The sequence below is a fragment of the Arvicola amphibius genome, chromosome 14, assembly GCF_903992535.2.
Source record: "Arvicola amphibius chromosome 14, mArvAmp1.2, whole genome shotgun sequence".
Classification (NCBI taxonomy): Eukaryota; Metazoa; Chordata; class Mammalia; order Rodentia; family Cricetidae; genus Arvicola; species Arvicola amphibius.
The window spans coordinates 20,169,635-20,184,563 of NC_052060.1; the positions used below are offsets into that span (position 1 = coordinate 20,169,635).

Genomic DNA, 14,929 nt, shown 5'->3' on the forward strand with positions numbered 1-14,929 from the left:
ACTGTGTTATTATTTCATTTTCCCCTTGAATCTGCCCAAGTCAGAAACTGCTGACGGATTTTTTTTTTTCAGGAGTCTTTGTTCTTCAAAACACAACGATAATCTTGTCTCCTTTCTTTAGTACATCACATTAGTTCTCAAACACAAAGATGTACCGTCTTCGTATGATTTAAAGAAAGGTGTATCTAGTTATATCTTCCTACTCCTCAGCCCTTCATAAAGAGAGACAGATGGCATCTTCTCCCACAAACTTAATTGTAGGTAGCCGAGGAGGCAGACTCACCATTTTCAGACAGAGGAGAGCGAATCCCATCAAAGAGGAAAGCTTCTCAGGTCTCCCAGTCATCCTGTTAGATGCAGTGCTCACATAGCATAAACTGTGATCTGGCTCTTCTTTGGCTCCCAGAAGCACAGCGCTGAAGGTCGCAGGGCTGCGGGGCAGGCAACACTGGGAACAGACTCTGGAAGTCTCTCTGTGTGTAGGGCTCACCTGTAATGAGAGACACTGGGGACTGGCAGGAACAGGTACTGACTACAAAGACTGAAAAAAAAGAATCTGAGGAAGCAATGCCAGGAGGGCCAAAGAAGCTCCCGTAACCGTGGTTTCAAGGAACTATGTACAATGCTCTCCTTTTAATAAATTTTACTCTGATCATAGTGGTTCAAGCACTTTACTCCCAGCACTCGGGAGGCAGAGGCATTTGGATCTCTGTAAGCTCAAGGCCAGCCTGGTCTACATTGTGAGTTCCAGGACAGCCAGAACCCTGTCTCCAAAAAAACAAAAACAAATTTACAGAGTTGTAGAGAAACTGCTGATACGGTAGACTGATTTTTAAGCTCAGGATTCCTGTCTCATTTTTCTGCTTTAGTTGATGCTAGTGTATTAGATTGTGGATATATTAGTCATCTTTTTGCCATTATGGCCAAAAGACCTGACATAAACAATTCAAGAGCAAAAAAGATGGTTCTGGCTCACGGTCTCAGAGAGATCAGTTTAGCTCCATCTGCTAGGGAAGGATATTCTGAAGCCCTCAATGACATGCATGGTTTGAGGCCAGCCTGAACTACATGAGACACTGTCTTAAAACAAACACACAACACAAACAAGACTTTGGTCTGCAGAGATGGGTTAGCAGCTGTTGGGGACTATGAACCACCAGACCCTGCATTTCTTGTAAACAACTTGTTGTCCTCTGCTCCGAGCAGCCTGCAGCTGCTCTGAGCACGAGACCCCGATGGCTGGCTGGTGGGTCTGCAGCTGAAAGATCCCGAGAGTTGGAGCGTGGCCAGAGCCCTATACAAGCTGCCCCTGAGCACAATAAAGTGGTCATTCTTGGCATTCTTGTCTCAAGGACGTCCCCGTGGTCCTGTCTGTCTCTCTATCTCTCTGTCTCTCTGTCTCTGTCTGTGTTTGTGTGTTTTTAAATCTTCTACCTAGTTCCCGTAGCACAGAGCATGTAGAGCGCGGAATGAAACCAGTGTAGTTTTACAAGCAGTTAAGAGCACTGGCTGCTCTTGCAAAGGACCCAGGTTCAATTCCCAGCACCCACATGGCAGCTGACAAACACCCAAGTTTCAGGGCATTGCGTGTCTTCTTCTGGCTGTGGGCACCAGGCACATGCATGGAACACACATGTGGGCAAAATATCCATGCACATAATTTGAATTAAAAATAAAAAATTTAAAGACTAAAAACACATAACTAAATGGACTCAAGCCAGATGTGAGGGCATTCATTTTTAGTCTCAGCTACTCAGAAGGCAGAAGGACCTATTGACTCCATGAGTTTGAGACCAGCCTGGGAAACACAGTAGGACGGAGTTCTCCCAAAATTATTACTCTATTAAAGTAGACTCAAAACCTAAAAAGTATATCAGAAATGACAAAATGTGAAGAAGGAAATATTTATGATCTTGAGTTAGGCAAAGATTTTCTTTAAAAAATGTGTGTGTGTGTGAGCACAGGTGTGTATTACTCTCAACGCCCCATAAGAGAACAACTAAGGGCTGGTGAGCTGGCTCAGCAGTTAGAGCCGCTTGCCTGATTGCCAGAGTTTGATCTCCAGAACCCATGTGAAGGTGAAAGAAGAAAGGCAGCTCCACAAAGCTGTTGTCTGGTTGCCACACAGAGGCCATGGCAAACATGGGGTCCAGGTTGATTTCTATTGCTGTAATAAACACCATGATCAAAAGTAACTTGGGGAAGCGAGGGTTTATCTGGCTTACAGTTCCACACGACTGTCTCATCAAGGGAGGCCAAGACAGAAACCTGGAGGCAGGAACTGAAGCAGGGACCACGGGGAAGCAATTCTTATTGGCTTGTTCCACATGGCTTGCTCAATCTGCTTTCGTTTTTTTTTTTTTTTTAAATTTTTTTCCCTTTATTTTGGGACAAAGTTTCTCTGTGTAGCCTTGGGTGTCCTGGAACTCACAGAGATCAGCCTGCTTCTGCCTCCTGAGTGATGGGATTAAAGGCGTGCGCCACCACCTGTTCACCCTATTTCTTGTTTTGTTGTTGTTATTGTTTTACGAGACAGGTTTCTCTGTAGCTTTGGAGCCTGTCCTGGAAGCATCCTACTTCTTATACCATCCATGAACACCAGCCCATCAGTGACACTACCCACAGGGGACTGGGCCCTCCCACATCAATAATTAATCAAGAAAATACCCCATAGCTTGGTTCTGACTGCCCCTGGAGAGGTGAGTGTCTGTATTCCCTTCTGGAGGGCCCTGCTCTCTAGACCCTAGTCCCCAGAGTTTACATCCCATGCAACCCCATCCAACGAAGCTCCAGAGACCTAGGAGCAACCCTCCACACTGGCAGCCATCCCCAGCTGCATCTCTGACCTCTGGAACCTTGGTCCTGACTGTACCTGGAGAGGAGCCCCCAGAGCCACACCAGCGACTACCAGAAGCACGGCCTGGCCTGCATGAGGAAGAAGAGTGACCACCTAAGCCACAGGCCCCACCTGCACCCCTTAGAGGAAGAGATGGGTAGGTACTGATGCAAGAATACAGTCATCAACCTAAAGAACAATATGGCAACACCTGAACCTAGTGGTTCTATAACAAGAAGACCTGAACATTCTAACCCAGAAGAAACAGAAGAAAAAACCTTAAATATATTTACACAATGGAGTACTTACTACTCAGCATTTTTTAAAAAAATGACATCTTGAAATTTGCATGCAAATGGATGGAAGTAGAAAAAAACCATCCTGAGTGAGGTAAGCCAGACCCAGAAAGGCAAGCACAATATGTACTTACTCATAAGTGGATATTAGATCTAAAGCAAAGGATAACCACCCTATAGTCCACAACCCCAGAGAATCTAGGTAACAAGGAGAACCCTAAGAGACATGGATCCCTCTGGAAAGGGGAAATAGACAGGATCTGAGAAACTTGGAAGTGGGCGGGGGGAGGAAGAAAGAGGAAAGGGGACGGGGGAGGGAGGAGGAGGGAGGAGGAGAACATGAGGGAATGGGATGGTTGAGATGGGGGAAGTACAGAGAATGAGAGCAAGGAAAGAGATATCTTGATTGAGGGAGCCATTATGGGGCTAGCGAGAAACCTGGTAGTAGGGAAATTCCTAGGAATCCACAGGATAGCTCCAGCTAAGACCCTAAGCAATTGTGGAGAAGATGCCTGAACTGATAATCAGATTGATGACCACCCCAATGTTATCATAGAACCTACTGATGGAAGCAGATGCAGAGATGCACAGCTAAGCACTGGCCAAGCTTCTGGAGACCAGCTGAAGAGAGGGAAGAGCAATAACATGAGCAAATCAGTGAAGACCATGATGGGGACACCCACAGAAACAGCTGACCTGAGCTAGCGGGAGCTCACTGACTCCAGACTGATAGTGGGGGAACCAGCACAGGACCAAACTAGGCCCTTTGAATGTGGGTGACAGTTGTGTAGTTGGGACAGTCTGTGGGGCCATGGGCAATGGGATCAGAATTTATTTCCTAGTTCTTGAACTGGCCTTTGGAAACCATCCTTTTTGGAGGGATACCTTGCTCAGTCTAAATATAGTGGGAAAGGCCTTGGTTCTGCCTCAAAGTGATGTGCCAAACTTTGTTGACTCCCCATGGGAAGCCTTACCCATGGAGGAGATGGGGGAAGCAGAAAGAGGGGAGGGAGTAGGAACTGGGATAGGTACGTGAAATGACAAAAGATCGCTTTTTAAAAATAAATAATAAATTAAAAATTGAAAGAAAGAAAAAAGGAAGGAAGAAAAAAAATTACCCCATAGACTCGCCTTTTAGGCCAATCTCGGTTGAGGTTTCCTAGTTGACCAAAAAAAAAACACCCAACAAGCACACATGCCCACACATCACATCATATACACATATGTTTTAAGTAAATAGTTTACATAAAAAGCAGTGGTGTATATGCTGGAATACACCTGTAATTCCAGACGGGAGAACCATGAAATCGAAACCAGCTTGGGCCACACAGCAGCATTATGTCTCAAATAAATCAAGAGCTGCACATACCTGCCATGCTAGTATTGAGGAGGGAGAGGCAGGGAGATGCACATTTAAGGTCATTGCAGCTCATCTTGGGTTCCGTAATGAAACCCTGAAAACAGAAACAGGACTACGGTATAGCCCGCTGTTAGAGCATTTGCCTAGCTTGGTGTGAGCGCCAGGCAACCCAGATTCTGAGCATCATTAATGATCCGGAGAATGCACACTGGGACAATGGAACACCACTACATACTTATGAGATGTCTGCAATTCGACGATTAAACCGTGGCGGTCGCTCAATAAAAGAGCATGTACCTGGAGGCCCTGGATTTGATCTCCAGTCTAACGAGTACTCGCAAAGCAAAATTAATAATCAGACTACTTCTGGTATTGGTTCAGGTGTAGAGCAACCAGCCATCTCATTGTTGTGGAATTCTGTCTCCCAGGCAAGACGTGGATGCCTCCATGTTGACATCGGAGCAGCTGTGAACACTTGCACAGAGACCCTCAGAAGACTGAGCCCACCAATGTTCCCTTGTGGGGGAGGGCAGGGTTCCCAAGGCTTATAAGGTGGTACACGAGATGCTGCCCCTCTCTGAGGATACATAAGGAGTTCACAGCTGCTTGGTGGAGACGCTTTGTTGTGTAGCTGCCATAAATTGCCCATGTTCCTTTAAGTCACCCTTACCCCACATTTTGTTAAGTTGCCCCAAGTAAAGCTATGGCTTCATCAAGCTGGACCTGGTTGAAATTGTCTATTTACTCCACCTGGGGCAAATTGTGTTCATGGTGTTCGTTTATCTCCCCAGGGAAGGCTATTGCAATACTTGTATTGGTAGGCGTGTGAAATGGTTTGGAAAACAATTGGCCGTTTCTTAAAAAGTTGAACAATATCAGTTGGATGTGATGGTTCCTGCCTGTAATCCTAATACTCAGAAAGCTGAGGCAGGAGGATTATGGATTTAAGGCCAACCTGAACTACCTGTAGCATTTCACGACTAGATGTTTACCCAAGAAAAATGAAACCAGATCTTCATACAAAACATACATACTCAGAATAGTATTGTTTTTATTTATCTTTAAGATGTATGTTTACCTTTATTTTTATTTTATGTGTGAGGGTGTTTTGGCTTCCTGCGTGTTTATATGTGTGTGCAGCGATGGTAGAGGTCCAAAGGGGTCTACAGATCCCCTGGGTCTGGAGTTACAGTTTTGAGCTGCCATGTTGGGAATCAAACCCAGGCCCTTTTAGGTGAGCAATCTCTCCAGTCCCAATAGTATTGTTTTCAGTAATCCTTAAGCTATGAGCAAATCAAATGTTTACCAACCAAGACGAATTATGAACACGTGTGGTATTTCAGTAAGAGAAGAATGAGAGGCTGGAGAGACAGCCCACGCTCACATAGCAGCATCTGCACCTCCAGCTCCAGGGGATCCACTGCTCTCTTCTGGCCTTCAAAGGTGACAGAGGTACACACAGTACACAGACACACATGCAGGCAAACACTTGTACACATAAAATAAAATACAGTCTGAGACCAATTGCTGTGGTGCACATCTGTAACCCCAGCACTCAGGTGGTACAGACAGGAGACAGGCAGGGGTGTTTAGTGGGTAAAGGCTGTGTAAACCTAGAGACCTGAGATGTCTTCTTACATACACACTAATGATGATGATGATGATGATAAACACATAAATAAAAGAAGTACAGGCAAGATTATGTATGAGTATAAGGCTACATGGTTAGTTGGAGGCCAGCCTGGGCTACATAAGACTCTGACTTAAAAAAGAAGATAGTACTATATAAACAACTGAATGAAAGAAGCCAACAAAAAGGAATGGAGAGTGAGAAAAAGAGGGGGAAGAAGAAAGAAAGAAGAATGTAGCTGGCTGGCTTTACACACTTATGTAAATTTCTTTAAAAATGTAAACTGTTTAAAAGCAGAAAGCAAATTAATGGTCACCTAGAAACAGGAAAGGTAGGAAGAAGGAAGGATAAATTAGAGGAGGCAACTTGGGGATGGAGGGTTTGCTCCCCATCTGAAAGGTGCTGAGGGTTCGTGGGTTGTGCAGGCATGCCAACCACTGTTTATGTTTCAAGGGTAACTTTCAAAGAGAAACCCACTGCACTGCCTCCTCCTCCTGTGGCTGTGAGTAAACACACACAACAACCAGATGGACTAAACAGCTTGCAGGAGAAAGTGCTCACATTGGCTCACAGTACAAAGGTGCAGTCCATTAGGTGGGGACATCCTGGCGAGCTTGTCACATGTCCACAGTCAGGAAGCAGAGAATAATAAAGGCTGGTGCTCGGCTCACATTCTCTCTTTTATTCAGTCCAGGACTCCAACCCCTGGAATGATATCGTTCCCAGTTAGGGTGGGCCTTCCTGTCTCAATGAAGCTTATCTGGAAAACCCCTCAGGTATCAGTAAGTTTGTGTTCCAGGTGATTCTAGATCCAGTCAAGCTGACAATTACTATTAACTACCACAGTCAGTTACACTAAATGCAATCAGTTTGGGGCTAGCGAGATGCCTCGGCAGGGTGAGCGCTCTACCTTCAAGCCTGAGGACCTGAGTTAAGTCTCAGAATCTACATAGTAGATCTGATGCCTCCAAGTCATCCTCTGACCTCCTCATGCACACCGTGGCCTTCACACACACACACACACACACACACACACACACTTTTTAAAAAAAGTCTATGGGGCTAGGGAGATGGCTCAGTGGTTAATAGCATTGCCTGCTCTTCCAAAGATCCTGAGTTCAATTCCCAGCAACCACATGGTGGCTCACAACCATCTGTAATGAGGTCTGATGCCCTCTTCTGGCCTGCAGGCATACATGCAGACAGAATATTGTATACATAATAAATGAATTTTTTTTTAAAAAAGTCTAAAAAGATCAGTTTAGGCAGGCATGGTGGTACACCCTATATTCCCAGTACTTGAGAAACAGAGGTAGGAAGATCAACTACTCAAGATGAGCTTTGGAAACACAGCATAGTGATTTTAAGGTCGACCACATGAGACCGGTCTCAAAGCAAAGCCGGTCTAACCGCAGCATCCCAGGCTCCTGCTGCTGACCCTCCCATGACTACAATGAATCTAGGGAGTTTCGACTGTGTATTCAATAAGAACACGTGGAGGAACTACTTCACTCCAGAACTGTTCTGGGTATCAGGCTACAGATCGAAGAGAATGGCAGCTCCACTCCCGTTGAGCACAGACTGTAGGAGAGGAAGACCAAAAGAAACAGCCACTGTGATAAAAAATATGCCCAGCGTTGCGAAACATTGGAAGGAAAAATAGATCCAGGTGACGGGGCAGTGCTGAAGGCTGCTGTGCTAGTTTATACAATTTAGGGAAGGGGCACTGGACACTCACTGCCCAGCGACGCGGAGTATCCGCGCCTATGAGCTCTGAGAGTCTTTCTCTGACCTGCTGTTGACGGATGGAGATTTCCTTATTCAAAGCCACACACCCCCAGAACTCAACCAGTGATGGATGAAGGCTTAGCAGGACCCCTTTCCTGAATCCAGGACAGTTCTGGTGAGGGGTTCTGGGTAACACACCATGGAATCCACTGGGAATGGGGGTATTGCAAGAGAAGCAACCTAAGTGCATGCATGTCCAGAGTTCCAGAGGTGGAAAGCTCACACCCTGGGAGTGATGGTCAAAAAGCCACTTCTGCATCCAGCCTTGGTTCAATGCCCATTTCATTTGCTTTCCTTGTTTGGGATACAGCGGAATCGTCCTCACTGCCTTAGGGTATACACTCTATCCGGAAGGATTAAGTTCTATTCTCCTATCGGATTCTCTGCCTTTTGGACCAGTCACGACTGATTTGGTATTTAATGAAATAGACACCAGTCAGTATTACTGTCTTTCCTTCAGTCGTTTGTATACAGACTCAGAGCAGGCCGAGAGCTGTATTTAATTTGTATCTAGGTATCATTAAACAACTAGGGAGAGACACGCTAGAAAAGACGTCACCTAGGAGTCAAAGATGTTTACCAGGAAGTGGTTTATGCTATGGGACAGTTGAGACTAAAGTAGGTAAACAAGGAAGTGAGGCTTGCACTAATTCAGTCCAGTGAAAGCTGAGGGTGGGGTTACCGCCGACAGTAAAAAGCTGGCAGGGCGACAGACTGGAAGATCCAGGGACTCAAATCACGGTTAGATGGAATAGTAGAGAAAATAAGTAGGAAATACAGACGTTGGTGGTCTGCCAAAGTCAACATATCAGAAAACCTCACACACCATGCTCACTGCAGCTGGCTTCTAGGTAGTGTAATCGCTAAGCTGTGGATCTAACCCGGGTGTCCAAAAACTGAGGCATGGAAGAAAGCATGGTCTGTGTAGGCAATGGGGTGTTTTTCAGCCATAAAAATGAAGTTACGGGTTTTACAGGCTATGAAGTAATTGAGCGTAACCACAATGAGTCAATTAAGTCAATCTCAGAAAGACAGGTACCACATTTTCCTCGCACCTGTGTAGAAAATTCAAGCCTGTGTGTGCATTTGATGTAGAAGAAAAAGCAAAACGGTCTAGGGGGACAAAGGAGACCTGCAGGAGATGGGAGGGGCGGGAGGGGCAAGAGGGGCAAGGGCCCAGGAGTGCGGGAGGGAGAAGATCCATGCACAATGTGTATTTGTTTGAAACTTCCAAAAAGAAGCTGGTGGTTAGGGAAGTAGATGTCCAAATGGGAGTGATGGAACAGTATCAGCTGCTGATAACAGACAGTTCTGCGGTGGTCCTGCAGGCAGTGATTAGGTGGAGGGGAAGATGGTATTGGAGACTAAGGGGAAGTTGAGCGGCCTCAGTATTGGAAAGATTGTTTGATAGATATTGAAATCATTACCAGTTATAGCAGCATGTTGGGGTATAATTCAGTGGCAGAGTGTTTGCACCCCAAATCTAACAGGTAAATACATTAACACATGAAAGACTTATGTGGGGGTATGGTAGTGTATGCCTGAAATCCTACCATTTAATAGGTAGAGAATTACCTCCAAGTTTAGGGGCTAGCCTGGCCTACATAGTGAGTTCTAGGACAATTAGGGCTACACTGCAAGATCCTATAACAAACAAACACATAAACAAAACAAAGCCAAAGACAGTCAGATGTTGTGGTTCAGACCTCTACCCCAGCATTTAGAAAGCAGACACAAGGAGCTGGAGAGATGGCTCAGAGGTTAAGAGCATTGCCTGCTCTTCTAAAGGTCCTGAGTTCAATTCCCAGCAACCACATGGTGGCTCACAACCATCTGTAATGAGGTCTGGTGCCCTCTTCTGGCCTGCAGGCATACACGCAGACAGGATATTGTTTACATAATAAATAAATAAATAAATAAGTAAATTGACACAAGAAGATCTTGAGATTTGGATAGCCTGGGCTAGACATTGTTTATTCCCCCCCCCCAAAAAAAAAAGACCTATGGAAGGAATAGGGGGGAAGAGGGGCATGGAGCCCACATGCCAGGCAGCTACCTACTAGTGTGATAAAATATTCTGAAAAGATAAATTTTAAAAGTGGAAAGGTTTATTTTGGCTCGAGCTTTCAGAGGGTTGAGTTCATGGTCCCTTTGTCCCATTGCCTTTGGGTGGGCCTCTAGAGACAGAAAGTTTTGGTAGACAGGGAATGTGGAGTGAAGCCATTCACGTTGGGGCAGACAAGGAGCAAAGAGACAGGCAGGAGAGATGGAAGTCCTGATGTGTCCTTCATGGGCAGGCACACCCTTGACGACTTAACAGTCATCCATAAGTTTCATCACTTCCCTGTAGACCACAAGCTAGGCACAAAACCTCAGGGTTCTCTGGGAGGTTACTCAACATCTAAATAACATGCTGGGTGTGGTGCACTCAACTGTAATTCCAGCACTTGAGGAGTGGATGGAGGAGGATTAGGAGTTCATAGGCAGCCTCAGGTACACAGCAAATGTAAGGTCAGCCTGGGCTGTATGAGACCCTGTCTCAAAAATCAAAATTTGTCTTCAAAATTTGGGTCTAAGGGTATGTTGCTTTGGAAAAGGTTCTTCTTTTCCACCGAGGATAAGAAGTTATGGATTGCTTCCAGACTAATATTGTTTGGTGGACCAAGAGCCCCTGAAAAGTTGCTGTGAACACCCCCCAAAATTACTTCACTCAATAAACATCAGGAAGCAGTTTGGAGAAAACTATGTCCGTATTCCCATTATTGTTTATAAATGTTCGTTTAGGGGGCTGGAGAGATGGCTCAGCAGTTAAGAGCATTGCCTGCTCTTCCAAAGGTCCTGAGTTCAATTCCCAGCAACCACATGGTGGCTCACAACCATCTATAGTGAAGTCCGGCACCCTCTTCTGGTCTGCAGGCATACACACAGACTAGAACATTGTATACATAATAAATAAATAAATAAATAAATAAATAAATAAATATTTTTAGAAAATAAATGTTTGTTTATATTTAAAGGGGGATATGCTATAGAGATAGATACTTTGCATTGATATGGATCTTGGTTTACTGATACAAATTTAAGGTCAATTTTGTTATACTATGTATGTATACTTCTGCTCTTGATTAAGGTATTGTTTGTGCAGCTCATTAAAAAAATGTAATGTGCTGGGTGGTGGTGGCACATGCCTTTAATCCCAGCACTCAGGAGGCAGAGGCAGGTGGATCTCTGTGAGTTTGAGACCAGCATGGTCTACAAGAGTTAGTTCCAGGACAGGCTCCAAAGCTACAGAGAAACCCTGTCTCAAAAAACCAAAAAAATAAAAAAAAAATGTAATGTATATAATTAAGACATATAGGTTAATAGTCATGTTAGTTAGGTTTTCTAGATATATAAAGATATATTTCAATTAGATGGGTGTTTTTCAAATCTTTCAGAGACCTTCAGAATATGGCATTTAGAATGTTTAAGAACTTAGGACTTTTCATGACAGTGAGACGCATCTGCTCCTGGCAGCTCCAATCTACTTCAAGAGGAAGATTGGCATCAAAGAGTTTCCTTATGGAGTTTGTTAGATATTTGGGCAAGAAACTACTCTTGCCTGAACTGTTTGATAAACTGGACATGCAGGACCTGCAGATAAATGACTGCTGAACTTGCCTAAAGGTAAGACAATCCTTTGGGGGTCCTGCTTCATGAAAGAGTCTGCTAGACATGCTGCAGAGCACAGAAGAAAGTGACTGACAAACTGCCAATATAGGCAAAACTCTTTGAAAATTCCTGCTTCATGGAAGTCTGCCGGATACTATGGGCCTGTAGGCTAAAGATTGGATGCCCCAACAATACAGAAGAACTTTGGGTAACTGTCCAGGCAGTGAGATGTCTGTCATTTCTAGAGTTTTGGAAGTTGCTTACAATGCACTTCCTGTTAACATAGGTAATAGTATATCCTTCTGGAGTCTTTGATGGAGTTGATAATAGATAGTAAATTTATCATTTTCCTTAGTTATGATAAAAGATAATAGGTATAACTGTAATTCTTGCTTGATAACTGTTTTATGTAATTTTACTATGTTAAAGTTAAAACCTTCCTTTTTTATTTAAACAGAAAAGGGGAGGTGATGTGGGATTCCCTTTTGTGTGCTATAAATATGATTGGTTAATTAATAAAGAAAACTGGCTTGGCCTGATAGGGCAATAGAGGTAGGCAGGGAAAACTAAACTGAATGCTGGGAGAAAGAAGGGCGGTGTCGAGGAGAAGCCATGGAGCCACCAGAGACAGATATGTTGAAACCTTGTCGGTAGGCCACAACCCTTTTAGTAAAATATAAAATAAGGGAAATGGGTTAATTCTAGATTTAAGAGCTACCTAGCAATATGCTTAAGTAATTGGCCAAGCAGTGATTTAAATAATATAGTTTCTGTGTGATTATTTTGGGTCTGAACTGCCGGGTGGCCAGGAAACAAACAAGAGCCCTCATACAACACAGAAAACACACAACTTCAACAGGCAAAGTTTGAGACAAAGAACGATTAACCAATAAAGAGAGTATTAGTTACTAAGAATAAAAAGATCTACTAAATAGAGAATTAGTGTATATAGGGAAATAATGCTACCTTTACGGATGAAGCAAAGATGCCAAGGAAAAAAACTGGTACCCACGCAAGATTGTAAAGTGCCTTTGGAGAGGATATATCTGTGGCTCTGTTTGCTGAGATGCTGAAGGGTGGAGAACTGGGGTGTCAAGGTAGCTAGGCCACAGGGTCCTAGTGCCAAGAAGATGTGGACACAAGCTCCTATCCTTAACAAAGAAGCCATCTCCAATCAACAACTGTTTTCTGCCATGGAGTCTCACTGGGTATATAAACCACACTTACGGGCAGCCCCCAGGCCCAGCAGTAGAAGACCAACACAAAACAAACTCAGTGGGGTTTTTATTGTATCACACGGCTTTGTTTGTGCATTTTTTTTATTTTACTGATCTTTTGCTTATATATTATGGCTTCCAATTCTGCATTTTTGTTTTCTTCCCCCGTGTGTTTGTGGGTTTTTTTTTTTTTTTTTTTTTGCTTGCCTGTTTAAGAGAGAAAGAAGGCATGGAGTTGGATGGGTTGGGAGAATTTGGGAGATGAAGGGAAACCATAATCAGTATATTATTTTTCAATATAAAAACACGCATATTATAAGACACATGACTTTAGATGATTTAGAAACAAAGAACTTGAATTACGATGTAGTAAAACATCGTATTGGATTGCCTCTTCCCCCCACTAAGGCTCCACTGAGTACTGCTGATACAGGGAAGCTGTCTGTTGCAGCAAGGCTTGCTGGCATTCCTGTGGAACTGCTGGAAACTCGGCTCACTTCCTTGAGATGCCACTGCAATTTGATGGCAGAGTGCCACGGGTGTCCTAAAGCTAAGCTCCTCCACAGTGCAGTCAAGCAGGAGCCAGGTCCTCACCGCTGCAGCTTTCCCTTCTGCGTTCAGATGGCAGCCAGGAGGGGAACAACGTGGAATGGCCAGCTCCAGATGCCAAGACAGGCCGGGAAGGGTAGATTTGGAGCCAATACAGGAACTGGGATATACACAAACCAGCAGTGGTTCCCATATGCATCTTGATAAAACTTGGCACCAAAGGGGATGGGGGCGGTCAGATAAGAATGTTTGGGGAAAATGTTCAGAATAGTTCAGTAGTAAGATTGCTGACTTACTGGTATAGCTGGGATCTAGGACACTGGTTTCTAAGCGGGGATCAGAGGACAGGACTTTTCATTTACTTAACTGCATGTATCGTTTAGGATGCTAGGGGTACCATGAAGACGCTAGAGATGGGATCAGTGGCTGAGCACAGCATGGTTGGTTCTAGAGTCTGGATCCTAGCACCAGGTCTAGCTCCAGCTCTGGGGGTGGGGAGACAAAACACCAGAACTCTGATCTCTAAGCGCACCTTGAACATCCCCCCTCCACACAATTAAAAATGTTAAAAAAAATGGTGGGCTATACCTGCAGATCAATAAAGCTATCCGTTTCCTTAGGCATTTTAAGGAAGGCAAGACCGGCTGCACCTGAACAAGCCTCACTGGCAACAGCACTCAGCACACTTCACCTGTGCCGCAGCCGACAGTCCCTGAGTCACGATGCAGAGTAGACGGGCTCTGAAGTGAGCTGTAACACAAACGCGGGTGTCTCCACACTGTTCCTTATTTTAACACGTTAAGACAGTGGTCCTTAAGCAAAAAAAAAAGTTACTTCAGAGGCATGTGAAAATCCTCTAGGACCTTATAAGGAATGACAAGATGCTTTCAAAGGGAGCCAAAACTTGTTTCCCCCTGAATAGCTGTAGTTCAGACACAGAATCTTTGCTTAGTGTGCAAGGCATCAGGTTTGAGCCCCAGCATGGGGGTGGGAGGTAGGAATGGGACAAAAAGCCTCAATCATGAACACGATTGAGCAGAATACTGTTTTATACTGAAACTTAAGATTACTTAAGTAATCTACAGGACCTAACAGACATAAAGCAGATGCCAAGGATTTCTAAGTTTACAAAAAAATGAAAGGTGCTTATTAAGCTCTATTTTCTTAGCTTTTTTGAGCTACAGTACTGTGTAGCCCTGGCTGTCCTGGAACTTGCTCTATAGAGCAGGCTGGCCTGCCTTGCCTCCCAGTGCTATGATTAAAGGTATGCACCACTACCTAATGCTCAGATCTGCATTTGCCCCATTAAAGCACTCTTCCAACTTCTCCAGGTTCCAAGAAATGATCAATGACTCTTTTGGTGCTAACTTCTTTTCATCATAGGAAGCCACTCTCCAAGTAAAAGAGGCAGGCATACATGTAACAATGGCATTTTATATGTTCAGACCTACTGAGGGCATGCTTTGCAAGTATTTTATGAGACGCGGTTGTTTTAGGTTTTCCCCAGTCTGCCTACAACATAGCACTGCACACTTCAAATATAGCAGTACCGGCACGCTCAGACTGGAACACAGCTCAGTGAGAGCACTTGCCTATCATGTA

The 14,929-nt window shown here is 44.3% G+C and overlaps 1 protein-coding gene across 1 annotated transcript in view; it reads right to left on the reverse strand.

Moving 5' to 3' along the window:
* Fndc7 (fibronectin type III domain containing 7) overlaps positions 1–346 on the reverse strand; it is a 35,440-nt gene extending 35,094 nt beyond the window's left edge. Inside the window, exon 1 of the mRNA XM_038311956.1 lies at positions 284–346. Coding sequence (XP_038167884.1) covers positions 284–346 — 63 coding nt within the window. The remainder of the gene's footprint in view (positions 1–283) is intronic.
* Positions 347–14,929: the final 14,583 nt, after the last annotated feature.